Genomic DNA, 18460 nt, shown 5'->3' with positions numbered 1-18460 from the left:
CCTCCATAGGGTAGGGTGGTTAGAGAAAAAAAAAAGGACATAAGGAATAGCGCTATTTCTGAGCATTATATAACTTGTTTAAGGCATTTTTGACCAGTTTTACTGTATTTTTTAGCTGTCCCCAAGTTTGTGGGTGATGTATAACCTCTAGAATGTCTCCCATACAAGGGGACCTTGCTCTTTTATATAGCATACCATCAGATGCAGCAGCATGGAGGACATTATATAGCAGTAAGCACAAGATACAGATGACTGGCACCAGCCAGTGAACAAGTAGTCCTGCCGGTGCCAGGTGAAAATCATAGATAGGTGAGGTCAGCTTAACATGATCACTGTGGGGTGCTCAAGAATAAAATAAGTGTTCAATATGAATAGCAACTAAGAAAAACATTCGACAACATCATTGCGACCAATCATAATTTATTCCATAATGGATATGTAGCAGAGAGGGGGATACACAGGTAGCACAATCCTAGGACTGCTGTTTCGGGCTGGCTGACCTCCATGGAATCCCCCTCCCTGCTGTACATCTGCCATGGAACAATTTATGATTGATCGCAATGGTGGTGCACGCTAATTTTTTTTTTCTTAGTTGCTAGTCACATTATATAGCAGTACTGAGCAGTGTAAGCTGTGAATCAAGCACAGTTATGTGGCTGGTGGCTCAGGGGTTAGCAATGTTGCTTTGCAGCTCTGGGGTACTGGGTTCAAATTTCTTAACATCTGCGTGGAGTTTGTATGTTCTCCCCATGTTTGCGTTGGATTCCTACCGCATTCCAAAATATTAATATGTTAATTTGGAATTTAGATTGTGAACCCCAGCAGAGACGCATGTAAGTAACAGTACAGAGCTGCACACAATATAAATAAAAGAACAGTAGTAGTAATATTATTATTTCTATAAAACACTACAAGCTGCCGTAGTGTCTATTGTGGTCTCCTGTCTCACATCTCAGCTGACACAGTGCTCTCTGCTGACATCTCTGGCCGAGACAGGAACTGTCCAGAGCAGGAGAGGTTTTCTATGGATATTCATGTAAAACCGAGACAGAGTTCCTGTCTCGGCCAGAGGTGGCAGCAGAGAGCACCGTGTCAGACTGAAAATAAAACAACACTTCATGCAGGACATATAGTACCTAATAAGTATGGGAAGGCTTGATATTTTTTAATCGAAGTAAATTACAGATCTATATAACTTTCCTTTAAGGTCTGTTCACATCTGCATTGGAGAAAGTTGCCTATATGATCTGCCAGATAAATCTCTCTGTGTAAACGCACCCTAAGAGCGCTCTGTTCGCTATTAGCTATTTCCTTTAAATGCAGTAAAATATATTACAAGCAACCAAGAGGAAGTTTGTTTTACATATGTTGGTATTGTGGTATGCATTTTCCCACCATACAGTAATACTGTGCTTGTAGGATATAGACACCAAGGGGGAGATTTATCAAAGGGTGTAAAATTTAGACTGGTGCAAACTGCCCACAGGAACCAATCACAGCTCCTCTTTCCTTTCAGCACTGCCTAAAGCTGAGCTGTGATTGGTTGCTGTGGGCAGTTTGCACCAGTCTAAATTTTACACCCTTTGATAAATCTCCCCCCAAGTATACTTGTCTGCATCAGAATTAACTAAGCCAAACTATTCATTCTATGCAAAGCCTATACCACAAACCTCATTTATCAGAACCATCACCAACAAATCAGACAGATTGAAGTGCTTCTTTGATCCTTTAAAGGAATTGCAACACATTTTTTTTCTAACAAATCAACTGGTGCCAAAAAGTGCCAGATTTGTAACTTCCTTCTATTACAAAAATGTCAAGTCTTTCAGTACTTATCAGCTGCTGTATGTCCTACAGGAAGTGGTGTATTCTTTCCAGTATGACACAGTGCCCTCTGCTGCCACCTCAGTCCAGAGCAGTTGCCAATCCCCATAAAAAAAAACCTCTCCTGCATTCAAGACTTGAAAGAATACCATGTCCTGCAGGACATACAGCAGCTGATAAGTACTGGAAGAGTTGAGTTGAATTACAAATCTCTGGCACCAGTTGTTTTAAAAGAATTTTTTTGGGGGTAAAATACCCCTTTAAAACAGCCAATCACAATGGTGTTTTTAAGCAGGTTTCTTTTATACAATGTGTTTTACTTTATGCATGTATTTGCTGGATACAATAACATGGTAGACATGCAAATAAAACATATACCATATAAAACATATTTATGGGCTGCAACCCCTGGACCCCTCTAACCACGTCCCTGTGTCTGCCCGAACAGCAAACAGTCATCTTGAATGTAATAAACACAACTTCATTGTCCAGGGATTATCCAGGATTTAAAAAAAATAAATAAAAAAGTATTGCCAACTTCTTTCAAACACACCACTATTTTACTGTGTGTAGTATTGCAGCTCAGCTTCATTAAAGTGAATGGAGCCAAGGTGTAATACCACACACAACCTGATAACAGTGGGTGGCACTGTTAGTCCTATATAAGCCTGGAAAAATGAAAGGGAATGAGAAATCTAATATGATGTTATTTAGGGTGCGTTCACATAGCGGAAAATAGGCGGAAATCCCTACACGGACTTTGCTCAGAACCCCGCCTGCCTTGCTCTCACGTGTCATTTCTTTGAGCGGAGAGTGGAGGCGCCCTATACATAACATTGAGACAGTGAGGCAAGCAGAATTCTGAGCGGAGTCCGTGGCAGGGATTCTGCTCAAAATTTCCACCTGTTTTCCGCAGTGTGAACGCACCCTTACACCACCATAACACCCTCAATAATTGTGCCACCATTCACAAAGACTAAAACCTACCCAACAAGATGGGGAGCATCAGACTTGGTGGTGAGATCTCCCCATCTCTGCTCAGAATATTGTAATCTCAACTCACCAAATGCGTAGGGACTTTCCTTCTCCCAGACGTTGTATGTAGGTCCGTCATCCCCCAGATTACAGGGGTCTGGTCTATGGCCCCCACCCAGTAGTACGCCACACAGTACGGCCTGCATGCAGCTGGCACTAAGAGGTGACACAAAAGCGAACAGATTCCTCCCACAGAACAAGTGACAACGCTCACATCTTAAATTTTGCAATTAGTCTTTAATGTGTAAGAAGACTTCCTTCCTATCCGGCTCAGACAGACGTGTATCACTGGGTCTGTCATACCAGCGAGCTGAAAGCTACAGCAACGTATGGGCAACTTCCACATGCACAACAGGAACTATGTATGCAAATGCAAATCACATACCTGAAAGGGGGGTTCCGCATTAAACTGGAGAGCAATTGAGAAACTTTGTGAATTACATAGATTACTACCGATGCCCAGCGCTACTTACGCAATTATATCGGCTGCTACCAGGCCACAAGCTGGCGGCAGACACTCTGGTCGTACATTATAGAGTGCTAGCACACAGGAAAGGCTGCTAAAAATCCTGTCTTGTGTGAAAGAACCCTTAATCTAGGCTTAGAAAAAAACATGGCCGTATTTTTACAGAAACAGCACCACTCTTGTCCTCAGTTTGGGTGTGGTATTGCAGCTTATTTCATTGAAATGAATGGAAGACTGGAGAAGAGTTGTAATACCACTCACAACCTGAGGGTGGGGTGGTGATATTTTTTTTTCTTGCAGAAAAGTATCTGTATTGTTTTTAATCTTGGGTAACCCCTTTAAGGAGTATAACATGGCATTAGCTCCAATCTCGTTGTGTGGCCCTGGCTTTTATCAGCTGTCAGCCTCACATCTGCTATTACACAGAGAGATGTGCAGCTGACTGCTTTTTTGATATGTTAGAGCTGAGCGATCAGCCTGATCTGAGAGATACTTAGCCCATGTCATAGGTTTTACAGGCGAGGAACACACATTGAGAAATGCTGCAGCAGAATTCTTTTCAGAAGTGGAACCAGCAAAGCACAATTTCTGCAATGCATTTTCCTAGCCTTAGGGTATGTTCACATGATGTGGATACACTGCAGATTTTCTGCAACTGGATATTAAACACATTGCTTTTGTTTTTTTGCTTTAGTGCAGAGACGAAGCAGTTACTGCAGTTATAGGGGTACTCTACAGGGGATTTAACAAAAAAAATCAACTGGTGTCAAAAAGTTATAAAAATTTGTTAATTTCTCCTATTTAATTCCAGTCTTACTAGCTGCTGTATGTCCTGCATGAACTGTCCAGAGCAGTAGCAAACCCTTATAAAAAACCTCTCCTGGTCTGGACAGGTCCTGACACAGCAGAGAGCACTGTGGCAGACTGGAAAGAATACATCACCTTCTGCAGGACACACAGCAGCTGATAAGTACTGCAATATTTGAAGTTTTGTTTTGTTTTTAAACAGTAAACAGTAAAAAGTAATTTACTTTCTGACATCAGTGGATTTAAAAACTTTTTTTTGAATCCTCCAAAGTACCCTTTTAATCTGTGACAACTCTGCATCATGTAAGCATACTTGTGGTGTCCCTCCACGGGTGTTGCTAGTCTGTACACCCTCGCTAGTATGTATCTCTGTACTTGTATATTGCTCAGCTGTAGTGAGCAAGGGGTTATTGTTTATTTGTGATCTGTGCACCAATGAGAGCTATTCTTCTTCACCTATCTCTATTCTCCTTTCTCTTTGCACTCTCTTCACCACTCACAGGAGTTATTACATACTCTGTAGGAAGTTGTCACATGGGGAGAGGAAGTGTACACCCACACTAGTGGAGTTCTTCTCTGGTTCTTGTAGAGACAAGACACACAGACCAGAGTCTCCTGCAGAGTTTAGCCAGGAGCCTGGCTCTGCCAGGTTCCCCCTCCGGGACAGACCAGCTGTATTGTTTCTACATGGGAAACACAGAGACTCTTTTCTTTCAAGCAACACTTATTCCAACTATGCAGTGTTAAACTGCTCAAGAGAGGACAAGTCAGGGATCACCCCAACCCACACCGTTAAACGTCTCTAAATGTGCAGCACAGTGTGCTAAAAGCTAGAGGAACTGATACGGATAGAGCAAAGTTGCTTCAAGCCTACGTACTATCTCGCAGCACAGGTGTAACCAGGTAATCTTGGCCACCTAACTCAACTCAGGTAACAGGGACTGGGGCTTGTGTCCCCTTGTTAGGATGGGTCACCCGACGCTGCAGGGCAATAGGTGGTATCACGACAGAGGTCGAAACACGGGCACAAGTATTCTTCTACTCTCAAGTATGTTTCTTCTTCTTCTTCTAAAGTTACGGCAGAGCATATTACTAAATTGGGTTGGGACTTTCACAACCTACTCCTCTCCTCTACTCTGAACTCACTCTACTTCTCAGCACGCAACTAAGTCAGCACTACGGTAGTTAAACCGTCCTTGGGTCATCTCCCCTTTTTCTGGGTGGCAGTACCGACAGTCTGGGTGGGTCATAACTCCACTCCGGAACACCGGAATAAGCGCCCAAGGGACCCATCACAACCCGGCACCAACCACAGGGGAAAGGGTATAGCCAGCCATCCTAAACTAAAAGCAGGTGTGCCTTATCCCTGTGTCCTAAATCGGCACTGGCGTCACGACAGTACAACCACAGGCTGCGCTCTACTCCACCGACCAACTACCACAGTAGTGACGTCACGCAGCATAATCTAGCAAGTGACCGGTCGCGCACATGTGACATACTTACAAAGCTATTGCGGCTACAGGGCCTGGTAGTCTGCTCAGCTCTGTAATGTCCCTGGTTAACTTTTCAGGACCTTTATCCTGACTCTAGTTAACATGAGATAGGGTGTCCTGTACCCGGGCCCCCCACTACACTAGAGGGCCCTACACTTCAGACTCTTCTTCTCCCAGCTCCTATGACACTGGTGTTCAGGCATGGCAGGGGCAGTACAGAGAAAGAGAGAGAGAGAGAGGAGAAAGACCTGATCACATGACCCGCAGCCGGTCCTCTAATTTACTGTGTGGAGATCTGCCTGACTGCAGGAAAGACTGAGCTGCCTGTAATTGCTGATTGTTGGTCAGTATGTGTGTCAGCCGTTTGAGAGTGTGTGTGTGTGTGTGTGTCAGTAGGGTCTATATCAGTGGCGTGTGGGTCAGTGGTGTCTGTGTGTGTGTCAGTAGGGTCTGTGTCAGTGGAGTGTGTGTGTGTGTGTCTGTCAGTGGTGTCTGTGTGTGTGTGTCAGTAGGGTCTGTGTCAGTGGAGTGTGGGTCAGTGTTGTGTATGTGTGTCAGTAGGGTGTGTGTGTGTGTGTGTGTCTGTCAGTGGTGTATGTGTGTGTAGGGTCTGTGTGTGTGTGTGTGTAGGGTCTGTGTGTGTGTGTGTGTGTGTGTCTGTCAGTGGTGTATGTGTGTGTGTGTGTCTGTCAGTTCTGTGTGTGTCTGTCAGTGGTGTGTGTGTGTGTGTGTCTGTCAGTGGTGTATGTGTGTGTGTGTGTGTGTGTGTGTGTGTGTGTGTGTGTGTGTGTGTAGGGTCTGTGTGTGCCTGTCAGTGGTGTATGTGTGTGTGTGTGTGTCAGTAGGGTCTGTGTCAGTGGAGTGTGGGTCAGTGTGTGTTGCTCACGTCTGATTTGCAATGCTATGATCATCTACCACATGGATTGTGACTGTGAAAGGTGTTTCCCTCTATCATCTCTTTTCACCATTCAAAAGTTTGCTATGGGGTCCAGCCATTTCTAGATACGCCCCTGGAAGCATCCATAGGATCTCGAGAAACATGGCTGCCAATGCAAAGTGCTGCTCCAGGCCAGAAGCTGTGCAGGGATCTACACCACAGACCTATTCACTGCAATGACATTGTGTTGCTGAACCCTGCACAGCATGTGACCTTCATTCTCAGGAACAGTGGGTGTCGCAACAAGTTGCACTCCAGCAATCTAGAAGTGACAGTGTATCCCAGCAATATGTCTTCACTTTAAGTGATGCAAATACCCATCTAAGAGCCGCAGCCGCCAAAAATAGCAGAAATTAGCATGTACTTCCCATTGTACAGAAAGCAGCAGTATACCGAGTTCTAAGAATTTTCTCAATACACGTAATGGCTTTTCATGCTCTATTTCTTTAGTACAGAGCTTATATCCTCCATTACGCCTACAGTTACAGTAGTAGGACGCCCCCTTTCACATGCACACAGCGACTACTGACCTCAATAGATAGAACATCCAGATTCCTCATAGGCAACTGCTCTTTATCTCAGATAAATCTCCCTCTGTCCACTCTTGTCTATGTATTCCCCAGTTCTGGAGCATTGTTTCTCATTCCTCTAGTGTTCCCCTGCTATTATGAATAGTTTGACAAGTGGGTGTTACCATCCCCCCATTCAACAAATAGGTGTGCACCAACACAGTGTGGCCACATAAGCACTGATTGGACAGCGCCAGACTGTGAAAGGACACACCCCTTTTTACAAGGAGAACTGCAACTCCCAGTTGTCAATTTATTCATAAATATTAAGGAGTAATAAGAGCATGATGCACAGTGCTTAAAATTGTTATTTTAAAGGGAATGCAAGCATTTAGTAAGACAGACAGGTCAGGAGAGGTAACAAGTAAATGCCTGATAATATTGTGTATATGGCAAGAATACATTGGTTATTATTAAGAACCTGACAACAATCCTTAAAGGGGTTGTTCCCCTCAATTTTGACTTTTAAAATCAACTGGTGCCAGAAAGTACCAGATTTGTAATTTATTTCTCTTAAAAACTCTCAAGTCTTCCAGTACTTATCAGGAAGTGGTGTGTTCTTTCCAGTCTGGAGAGCAGGAGAAGTTTTTTTATGGGGATTTTCTACTGCTCTGAACAGTTCCTGGCATGAACAGAGGTGGCAGCAGAAAACACTGTGTCAGACTTGAGAGAATACACCACTTCCTGCAGGACATACTGCAGCTGATAAGTACTGGAAGACTCAAGATTTTATAATAGAAGTAAATTACAAATCTTTGGCACTTTCTGGCACCAGTTGATTTAAAATAAAAACATTTTTTGGTGAACAACCCCTTTAACAGTCCATCTAAAAGGAGAACTCATTAAGAGATTGTTTACATGTTCTGGGCATGATCTGGAATTACAGTCAGTACAGTAGCGCAGGTTTTTTTTTTTTAGCATTAGATAAACATGGCCACTTTTTTCCAGAGACGACAACTCTCGTTTCTCCAGTTCAGGTGTGGTTTGCAATTAGGCTCCATTCACTTCAATGGAACAAAGTTGCAAAACCTGGACCCAAACTGGAGACAAGAGCGGTGCTGTCTCTGGAAGAATGTGGCCATGTTTGTCTAATGCTGGATATCACCTTTAAAAGGTTTCAGAGCTCACAGCATCAAAAAATCCCAATGATTAGTACTTTCCATTAGGGGGCGCTGCAGGTACATTTCTCTTGGACTATAGTACTCATTGGTTTTAGGCTAGGTTCACACTGCGTTTTTGCAATCCGTTTTTTTTTCAAAAAACAGATGAAAAACGGATGCATTTGTGTGCATCCGTTTTGATCCGTTTTTCCATTAACTTCCATTGTAAAGAAAACTGATCAAAACGGGTCCGTTTTTTTTGACGGACACAAAAGTAAAAAAAAAAAAACGGATCCTTTTGATCCGTTTTTTTTTTACAATGGAAGTCGATGGAAAAACGGATGCACACAAATGCATCAGTTTTTTTTCATCCTTTTCTTGTAATAAACGGATGAAAAAAAAACGGATTGCAAAAACGCAGTGTGAACCTAGCCTTACATACAAGTCCTTTAAAATGTTTACGCAGATGTGCAGCCATAAATGAGAATTTTTGGGGGGTCACAAAGTCCCAGTAATTTGCTTAGAAAAGAGGCACTGCTTGTTCATTAGCTAATCACTGGATATTTTCCATAGGGAGTGTTGACCCGATAATCACCTTGTGTAATATGCCCTCTAAAAGAGTTATCCAGGATTGAAAAAACACAGTCGCGTTCTTCCAAAAACAGTGCCACCCGCCCACCCCTGTATTACACATCCTTGTGGGTAATAGCACAGCTTGGCATTATTCACTTCAATGGAACCAAGCTGAAATACCACACCTAAACTGAGGACAAGAGTGGCGCCATTTCAGTAAGAAAGTAGCCCTGCTCTATATCAATCTTAGGGTACTATTACACAAAGCGATTTTTCAACGATCGACGATAAAGGAACTCAAACGACCATTATGTCGAACGACCTGAAATCGTTCACCCAATTACACGGAAAGATGATCGTTACTGATGATCGTTATTGCGTTCGTCCTGTCGTCGCTATTGCGAACGACATCTTATTACATGCGAACGATCGACGATAAAAATAGGTCCAAATTCTACTAAACGGCCAACAATTTCTCGTTGGTCATTTAATTGTTGTCTGCTATTACACCAAATGATTATTGTTCAAATCCGAACGATTTAACGATTTTTCAGAACGATAATCGTTCCGTGTAATACCCCCCTTACAATAGTTGCATTCGTTTTTAAGTAAAATGCTAAATCAGTGTCCAACATACTATGGATCTCTAGCTGTTGCAAAACTACAATCCCCATCATGCTGTCAGGTCATGACTGTAGTTGTGGTTTTGTAAGTACTGGGAGTGACAGGTTGCGGAACACTGCAAAAATGTAAACATTTTTTCTAGTGTAGTTATACACTTTGTCCACTAGAGGGAGCCACAGCTACAGGATGATTACATGTAACACAAAACAATGCCCTGCATCGGCTTTGTCTCATGTAATTCATTTGAAATGACGTCAGTAAAGCAAACAAATACACCAGCTGCCTAAAAGCTGCCAGGACTGGGCATTAAGGAGACTTGTTGTGCCCTGTTTATAAATAAAGCTGTAACTCAAACAGAATGAACAGGAAACGCAAATCTGAACTTTGCCTAGACAACCCTATATGTTTAGAGACAAGCCTATTACACCAGATTAGATAGGGATCTAAACTAGCTGCACGCTTCTTTATAGACAAGAGACCAAAGGAACCATTCACGTCAAGCCTCAGGATAACAGCACAATGAAACGAACGTTCATGATCGCTCTATAAAGTTCCATTGAAGGGTCTCAGCCATTATCATCAAGGGAAGTGGGGCTGAGAAGTGTTGGCGGGTAAATATTTACCCCAATAGGATGAGCGCTTCCATCTGAGCACACCGAAACATTCCAAAATAATCTATATGGCTGCATTCACACATTGAGCCAAGTGATAACGCTGCAGTACGCCAACGTGTGTGAACACAGGCTAGTATGGCTTTGTACAACTTGGAGCTGTAATGCAACCGTGTGCATGAACCCTAATGGTATAAATCTATGTAGTGCTAACACTGTGCTTACAGGTCTCCGGAGGGCGTTCTGGACGGCACTGCCTAATACATAACAAAAACTACTGTAAAACAATAAAAATAAAATACATTTATATACACAGGGTGGTCTAAAAGTAGGTGGACAGTATGTGTAATAGGGTTATGAAGAGGGAGACTTATCAAACATGGTGTAAAGTGAAACTGGCTCAGTTGCCCCTAGCAACCAAGCCAGTTTCACTTTACACCATGTTTGATAAATCTCCCCCTTCATAACCCTATTACACATACTGTCCACCTACTTTTGGACCACCCTGTATGTATGTATGTGTGTGTGTATATCTATCTATCTATCTATCTAGAATCCAAAAATATAGCGGCACGTCCAATAGTGAATAAAGTGAAATTTATTTGCTCATAAAAATACAGCAACGTTTCAGTCCATACTATATGGACCTTTCTCAAGCCACTATGGCTTGAGAAAGGTCCGTATAGTATGGACTGAAACGTTGCTGTATTTTTATGAGCAAATAAATGTCACTTTATTCACTATTGGACGTGCCGCTATATTTTTGGATTCTATATTGTTCCGCCTTGAATCGGGCGGTGAAGAGCGGGCACCCACCCTCACCTCTAGTGCCGTGGAATATTTTTGATTTCTATCTATCTATCTATCTATCTATCTATCTATCTGAGAAGTTATGTTATCAACAGCACAAAGTACTGCACCAATGTCTGGCCTTTACACAGAGCATTGGGCCATCCAATAAGGCACTATGGCACAGGTGTCTAACCCATGGCCATAGAAAAACTACAATTCCCATCATGCCTGGACAGCCAAAGCTTTAAGTTGGCTATGTTGACGCACATTGTAGTTTCATTGAAATACTGTGACAATACTGCAATGAAACTGCAATGTGTGAACACAGCCTTATAGAAAAGGGCATGGTATAAAAACGTTGTTCTGAGTTGTATTACTCAACCTGTGTCTCTCAGGACAACCATCATTCATCGGTCACCAATTTTCCTGTGTAATAGAGGATATGTCTCCAATGATGGAAGCAAAGGGTTACATTAATGATCCAGTGATCGTTCTTGAAGCCTTCTTAATCGGGTCTTTATACGAGAGCCGATGTACAAGATCACAGCTCATGTATTACACATGGGGTCAGGCCCTATGATAGGGCCTCATTCTACACTAGTACCAATAACCCAACAGAATAAGAAGTAAAGGATCCAGTAGGCCTCATATATAAAATATAGTGGAATCTTTGCCGATAGCAACTAGATTACAACTATCATTAAGATGAAATATGACCCTGGTGATCTGGTCACCATCAGCAGGAACGCCATGTCTATGGAGACTTGTATAGAAACCATCACTATGATAAGGAACTGTTCTTACCTCCTCGTGTTTTTCTTCATTAACCACATTGAGACTCAGCTGGGAATGGCTGCTGACCCCACTATCCTCATTGCCATCATCGTAATAAGTAAGCTTAATGGTATCCTTAAAGGACTGGGGACTTCTGTCCACTTTTATGGCACATAATTCCGCCCTTTCATCACTTTCCATAGAGCTCAATGATAAAGTGCTGTTGCGGTTAGTACAAATGATAGAAGTACTGGGACTCTGAGGCTTGGGAGCGGTTGGTCTCATGGGGGTCCCGGGAATTCCTAAATCTGATGCAGAATGAGGGATGGATTTAGGTTCCTCGGAGTCTGAATAAAAGACATCACTGGCCAATTGGCTCAAGCTACTGCTAGTAGGAGACGGACTACACATCTGAGAAAGGCATTCAGAAGAGGACATGGTCAAACTGGTAGGCGACACGTGAGTTTCGAGATTGTTCATCTGGATTCTGGTGGCATTCTGAGGCAGCTTAGGATCAAAAGTTGGGGAATATGGATTTTGTGGACACTTCTTTTTTTCGGTGTCAGCATTGCTAGAAACCCTCCTGGAATAGTCATCATGGAGGCGACTATTTGGTCTACTCCGATGGGAGTCTTCAGAAGTCGGAGAGCCGCACTTGCTCCCATCTCTTTTCCAATGTCCATCTGTAACATTGCTCATGATCTTTAATACTCTGTCGAAGTCCTTGGCCCTGATGGGACTTCTCCATCGCTTTGACCTTCTTTCAGGAGTCCCCCCAAGAGTATCAGCCTCTGCAGAGGCATGGAGAGTACTTTTCTGTAGGATCTCCTTCTCGCTGTTGGATTTGACATCTGTCAGATTGGAGGTAGATTTCCTTTTGAAGGAGCTCTTCTTGAGAAAGTTGAGGTTGTCTGTGCTTTTGCTTCGTCTGTAGATGACTTTGTTGCTTTCCAAGTCCTTCACTATGATTTCGCACACGTTGTGTTCCTTCCCAACAGGCGACAAGCTTAGGGGACTGTGGGCCACCCGCATTTTGTCATTGTCCAATAAGTTGATTCGGCCAGCTCCATAGGCGCGTCTAATGCTGCGGGACCTATGAGTGCTTCTTAAGAAGGAGTTATCAGACTCCTCTATATCAGAACCATCCGACTGGAGGCCGTCCACTGAATTACAATGATCAGGGGAAGATTTCGAGCTTGGCAACCTACAAGTAGTCTGAGAAGAAGTCAAACACTCGGAAGACAAGCACTTGTGCACATCGCCTCTACGTTCACTTAAGATATTAGAATTCTCTTTTGCTTGAATTCCTTGCAAAACTGAGGACTTCAGTTTTTTGAAAGAGCCCATCTTCCTCAGCGAGGACAATGCATTCCAGGTCGAGGAGTTTCCCACACCGATCATGGAACGGGGCCTTTCAATATTAGGACTTAGCCGTTGTTTGGGGCTAGTGAAGAAGTTGGATGACTTGAAGGAGCCCTGATCATCCTGGGAGTCCTCTTTATTGCGGCATGTCCCATTGTGACAGCTGCCATCGGAGAGAGTTCTTGAGTTCTTGTCTATACCTTGAGAGGTTACTATTGGACTGTTCCCACAGCCCTTGGAGGGTGACGTCATACTCTCAACCATGTGAGCATCAGGATAAATTCAATCTATGGTGCTTGTCCACAGCGTTATACCATAAGCCGGTCTGGAGATGCAAAGTGTCATCTGCTGAAAGTCTTTTGTGTCGTCTATTGTCTGCATGGAGGTTCCCAACTGCAGCCCTCCGCTCGCCCTTAAAAACAAAAACAAAGCCAGCATTTAGGGAAACCTTCACATTACACAATTCTACCAAAGTGGAGATGATGGGGGGAAGGGGGGCAGGGGAGTGCGTCCTACTTTATTAAGGAGTACTATGAATTGGAGAAAGCCTGGTCTCATGAGAGTAAAAGTTGCAGCAGAGCAGAAAGCCAGCTGAGCAAGACCCTCCTAATGAATGTCAACTCAGAAAATGGGGCTTTCATCTCATTGTTAAGGGGCAAGTGGGACCATGTGAAAAAGTTTTTACTTTGTGGGACAATTCTGAGGAGGAAACAAAGCAGGAAAACCTTACGTGTCAATCATACCATAGACATTGCAGATCTGTCAAGCTGGGGCTATAGAAGGTTATTTGCAGCAATTGACATTACTGGAGGAAATACCATCAGGAAATATTAAGACTGTCAGGATAATTTTAGATGGGGTGGACTATGCGAACTGGAAAAACGGTGTAAGCACTAAAATACAAGACTTGAACAAACCCTCTGTTCACAAACATACCTAAACCGGCTACATCGGCCAATATTTTACAGTGACTTTATATAGAACCCTTAATAAAAAGAGGAAAGTAAACCTCATACGGATATTTACTTGGTTAGTCAAAAATACCGAAATCATGCCAGAGCAAACTAACCTGAAGTAGGATGACACGGGAGGGGGGCCGGGGCGGGAGGGCACACTGCTTCATGTATTTACAATCCAGTTATTCATTACTGGCTGTGGGGATACACCTAATCCAGAATTAGCTGCCAGCACCGGCAGTGAGTTACTTCTGCATACAGTGAGACATTATAATCCATATAAAATATACAAGTGTTAGCTAAACTAGATAGGTGCAAGGTGGCGGAAAACAAGGACGAAAGCCCCCTGCCCCCTTATATCCCTATGGTTACTGGGGTAAAGTAAGTGAAAGTATGCAGAGTTTACAATTCACCAATGATCAAGTGTTAAGGAGACTCATCCATGTGAACTTTCAGGACTGAGACAAGTCAAACAGGAAATGAAGCCCCCTTAGCAACAAGATAAAGCAGAGAAGTCCCCAGAAGCAGCAGGAGGGCCACTGGCCACACACTTGACTAGTCTACAGAACAAGCTTTCCCAGGCTAGACTCTATTTTTTACAGAGTGTTATATCCTCCTCCTCCTTGTAGACATTGTAACAATTTATAAATATTTTAAGAATTACCCATAATATTAAATATTATGTTTACTGAGATACAATGTAACAATGCAAATCACATTTCAGTGGTGGATCGGTGTCCATGCATCTTAATACGTCCTAGGAAATTCTGGGATTTGCAGTTCCACAATCCTTTTATAGCTGCAATTAGTCAGTGTAAATCAGCCATGCAGGCAGGGTCTACTACCTTCCACCTCCAGGTAACAGGTGCACTGCCAGCTCACATCTACACCTCCCTATGGGAGGTCACAGCCCACAGATCACTTCCTCAGGATCTCTTTATTCCACACATTATCCTGTATTAATCCAGATTGGGCATATGTAAAATAAAATGCTAATGTAATCCTTTAGACTGAGGCTTCAACCAATGTCCTATATATATATATATATATATATATATATATATATATATATATACACTCATATCATATAGGTTGCAAAGTGAATCATGTATCCAAATCTGGGGAATAGACAGCTGGCTGTGTCTTAGGAAGCCTACCTGTTACATTGATGCAAGGTGCCTAGAGACAGTCTGTCTGGTGGTCTCCTCCAGGGGTAGCTCCTCTGTCTTGCATTCTTCTGCAGCACATGCCATTTGTAGGAAAGGTTAATATATATTCCTTATGGATTTGGAGAAGTCAAGGAGTCCATGGCTAGAAAAGTCCAAAGGAGCAGAGTGTGATGTGCAGCAGGCTGGAGCTGAGGAGCAGCCCAGGATTGTGCAGCTAGCAGCAGAGAGTGCACTGGGGAGGAGGAGGAGGAGGCTGGGAGACAGGGGGAGGAGAAGCTACTACAAGGGGCAGTCTGGTTTCCAACTCTTCCCACACACAAGCCTTGTCCCTGGTGCAGACTAGGGCTGAGGTGTCATGCTGTGGGGAAGCAGCACTATTACAGCTATCAGACAAGGGCTGATGGGTTGCATTGAATGGGAGGAAGGAGGAATGATAGGATTAGAGTCCAGCCTCTAGAACTCCCATGTGTTAGAAATGACAGTGATGGGATGTGCTGTTTACTTGGCTCAAGCTGCTGTTCCAGAGCCGCCAGGCATGTCTTTCATACTACTAGGATTATTAGTAATATAGCTGTTGTGTCATACACAATGCACTTTAATAGCTTATTATGGAAGATTACACAGGAGACAGTTAAATACCCCACAGCCACTTGGATGGCTCGTCTTCTTCCTGTTACTGGATAGGAAGGGTTATGGTTATGTAGGAGATGCTCAAAACTTTAACAAATAGAGACATGATTCCTAGCATTATATGTGTTCATCAAGATGCAACATGTATAATGTATCACCTTTTCTGCCTGTTCCTGTCTATGCAATCCAATACATGGAGTACTGCTATATATATATATATATATATGTATGCAGAGAGAGGCATAACTTCTTTGTCGCACCCCCTGATAGCTATGTCCCTGCACTAGTGGCATTGCATGGGGAGGTTGCTCTGGCCACAGAGTATATATGGGCACACAATCTGACAATAAGGCAATCTGCCAGTGTGAATAAATGATGTAGGTACACTGGCATATCGCCTGCTAAATGGGTAGCGGTATCTCCCCCAGCCAATCTGGCTTGGCAAATGTAATGTGAGCGGTGATGCATACAGTGTGTCAGGGTGTGCATCATCGCTCTCTACATGAAGATTATGTTCACACTTTTTTTTTTTTAGCCATATGTTTAGGCATTTTTTTGGCTTCAGCTATTTTCACTCAAAATATATTTGTGCCCATTTATGGCCTGACACCTGACGCCAGACAATTGAAACATGTGCATACTATTGAAAAGTAAAAATGACGGCCGTTGTTATGAAAGACGGCCATCATTTTTACATAGTGTGAACCTAGCCTTGTGCTTTTTTTGGGAGTGTAAAGGACCCAAAAACACTGGGAACAAAGCCTAGGAGTTCAGTTGCCTGTTCCTGCAAAACATTGAGCAGTGATGCATACACCATATGTGCAGTAGCGGATTATAATAGTCCGTTTCGGGAGGTAGCCCGGGGCCCTGAGCTCCTGGGGGGCCCATGGCTGCCCAAACACACTTATACTTTTAGTGGTGTATTGTTCCTGGCTACAGTTCTGCCATGATTTGCAAACAATCACTGTTTTTTTCCGCAATTTTGCACAAATCAGGGCATCATGACATTTTTTATCCTGTACTATGAACACCACGCTAGTGTTCCTATAGTTACAGTGGGGTGGGGGGGCCCAGGCTTGGCGAACAGTCCGGGGCCTATGATAAAGTTAATCCGCCCCTGCATATGCATTACCACTCACTTCACCTTGAGGGTGTGTTCACACTGAGGAATTCTCACGGAAAAGTCCCCGCGGATTCCGTCGCTCACACCTGCTCACCCCTTACGACGTCCATCCGACATGTAAATTCAGAATGGAGTCTATGGGCCGGGCAGAGATGCGTGTGGGAGTGAGTGAGGGAATCCACAGGAGCTTCTCTGCGCGGATTCCTTAGTGTGAACCCACCCTTACTAGGCCAGGTTAGAGGATGCAATTTTTACCATACCCTGCATGCTGGCAATCCATGCTACACGATTGTACTGTACAGATAGTTTTTGAAGGTAGAAGGAGGAAAGATGGAAAAACTTAAGGATCTGAGCTACTGAAATAGATTAAATTGTGATGACTAGATGACTGTTTCAGAGAATCTCCAATATGGCAAATCTTTTTGGGTATTGCTGCTACCACAAGTGATCCAAGGAATGACAACTGCACTGGGTGGGGATCAGGGGCGTAACTAGAAATGGCTGGGCCCCATAGCAAACTTTTGATTGGGCCCCCCCCCCCCCGACTGACCACTAAACGGTCAAGTGAAGTCATAACTACATAACTGCTAGCTCTGGTCAGGAGTGCTTGCAGTCAGTGGCGTAGCCACCGTGGTCGCGGGGGTCGCCGCCGCGACCCGGCCCGCCACAAGGGGGGCCCGCGGGGCCCCCCGATCAATCACTCTTGTGACCGCAAGCATTGTTTTGCTTGCGGTCACAAGAGACTGGCTCCGTCTTTCCCCCGGCTTCTGCGCGGCTGCCGGGGGTGTCGCGTCTTACCCCCGGCAGCGCGCGCATCCCAGAACTCCCTGCGCGCCTTGGGCCCCGACTTCCTGTTTCCGGCGCGCAGGGAGTTCTGGGATGCGCGCGCTGCCGGGGATAAGACGCGACACCCCCGGCAGCCGCGCAGCAGTCGGGGACAGACCAGGAGGAGTGAGGATCAACGTGGGAGCGCGATGTCAGGTGAGTTAAGTTTTGTTTTTTTTATCAGCCTGTACGGGTGGGGGGAAAGAGGGGGACATCTATGAGGGTGGGGGGAAAGGAGGGGGCATCTATGAGGGTGGGGGGAAAGGAGGGGGCATCTATGAGGGTGGGGGGAAAGGAGGGGGCATCTATGAGGGTGGGGGGAAAGGAGGGGGCATCTATGAGGGTGGGGGGGAAGGAGGGGGGCATTTATGAGGGTGGGGGGAAAGAGGGGGGCCATCTATGAGGGTGGGGGGAAAGGAGGGGGGCATCTATGAGGGTGGGGGGAAAGAAGGGGGGCATCTATGAGGGTGGGGGGAAGGAGGGGGCCATCTATGAGGGTGGGGGGAAAGAGGGACCATCTATGAGGGTGGGGGGGAAGGAGGGGGGCATTTATGAGGGTGGGGGGAAAGAGGGGGGCCATCTATGAGGGTGGGGGGAAAGAGGGGGGCCATCTATGAGGGTGGGGGGGAAAGAGGGGCCATCTATGAGGGTGGGGGGAAAGGAGGGGGGCATCTATGAGGGTGGGGGGGGGAAAGGGGACCATCTATAAGAGAGGGAGGAAGGGGACCATCTATAAAGGGGGGGAAAGGGGACCATCTATAAGGGAGGGAGGAAGGGGACCATCTATAAA

The 18460-nt window shown here is 44.6% G+C and overlaps 1 protein-coding gene across 3 annotated transcripts in view; it reads right to left on the bottom strand.

Moving 5' to 3' along the window:
• SPATA13 (spermatogenesis associated 13) overlaps nt 1–15303 on the bottom strand; it is a 47532-nt gene extending 32229 nt beyond the window's left edge. For 2 of the 3 annotated variants that reach the window (XM_069969833.1, XM_069969834.1), the window contains exons 1-2: nt 15081–15303; nt 11636–13379 (exon numbers count right to left, since the gene is read on the bottom strand). In XM_069969833.1, the coding sequence (XP_069825934.1) occupies nt 11636–13231 (1596 nt within the window). In that variant the 5' untranslated portion in view covers nt 13232–13379; nt 15081–15303. Of the gene's footprint in view, nt 1–2887; nt 3039–11635; nt 13380–15080 lie in introns of those variants that run through there. The other variant, XM_069969836.1, reaches the window with a different exon arrangement.
• Nucleotides 15304–18460: the final 3157 nt, after the last annotated feature.

The sequence above is a fragment of the Dendropsophus ebraccatus genome, chromosome 5, assembly GCF_027789765.1.
Source record: "Dendropsophus ebraccatus isolate aDenEbr1 chromosome 5, aDenEbr1.pat, whole genome shotgun sequence".
Taxonomy (NCBI): Eukaryota; Metazoa; Chordata; class Amphibia; order Anura; family Hylidae; genus Dendropsophus; species Dendropsophus ebraccatus.
This window is presented reverse-complemented; position numbering and strand designations above follow the sequence as displayed.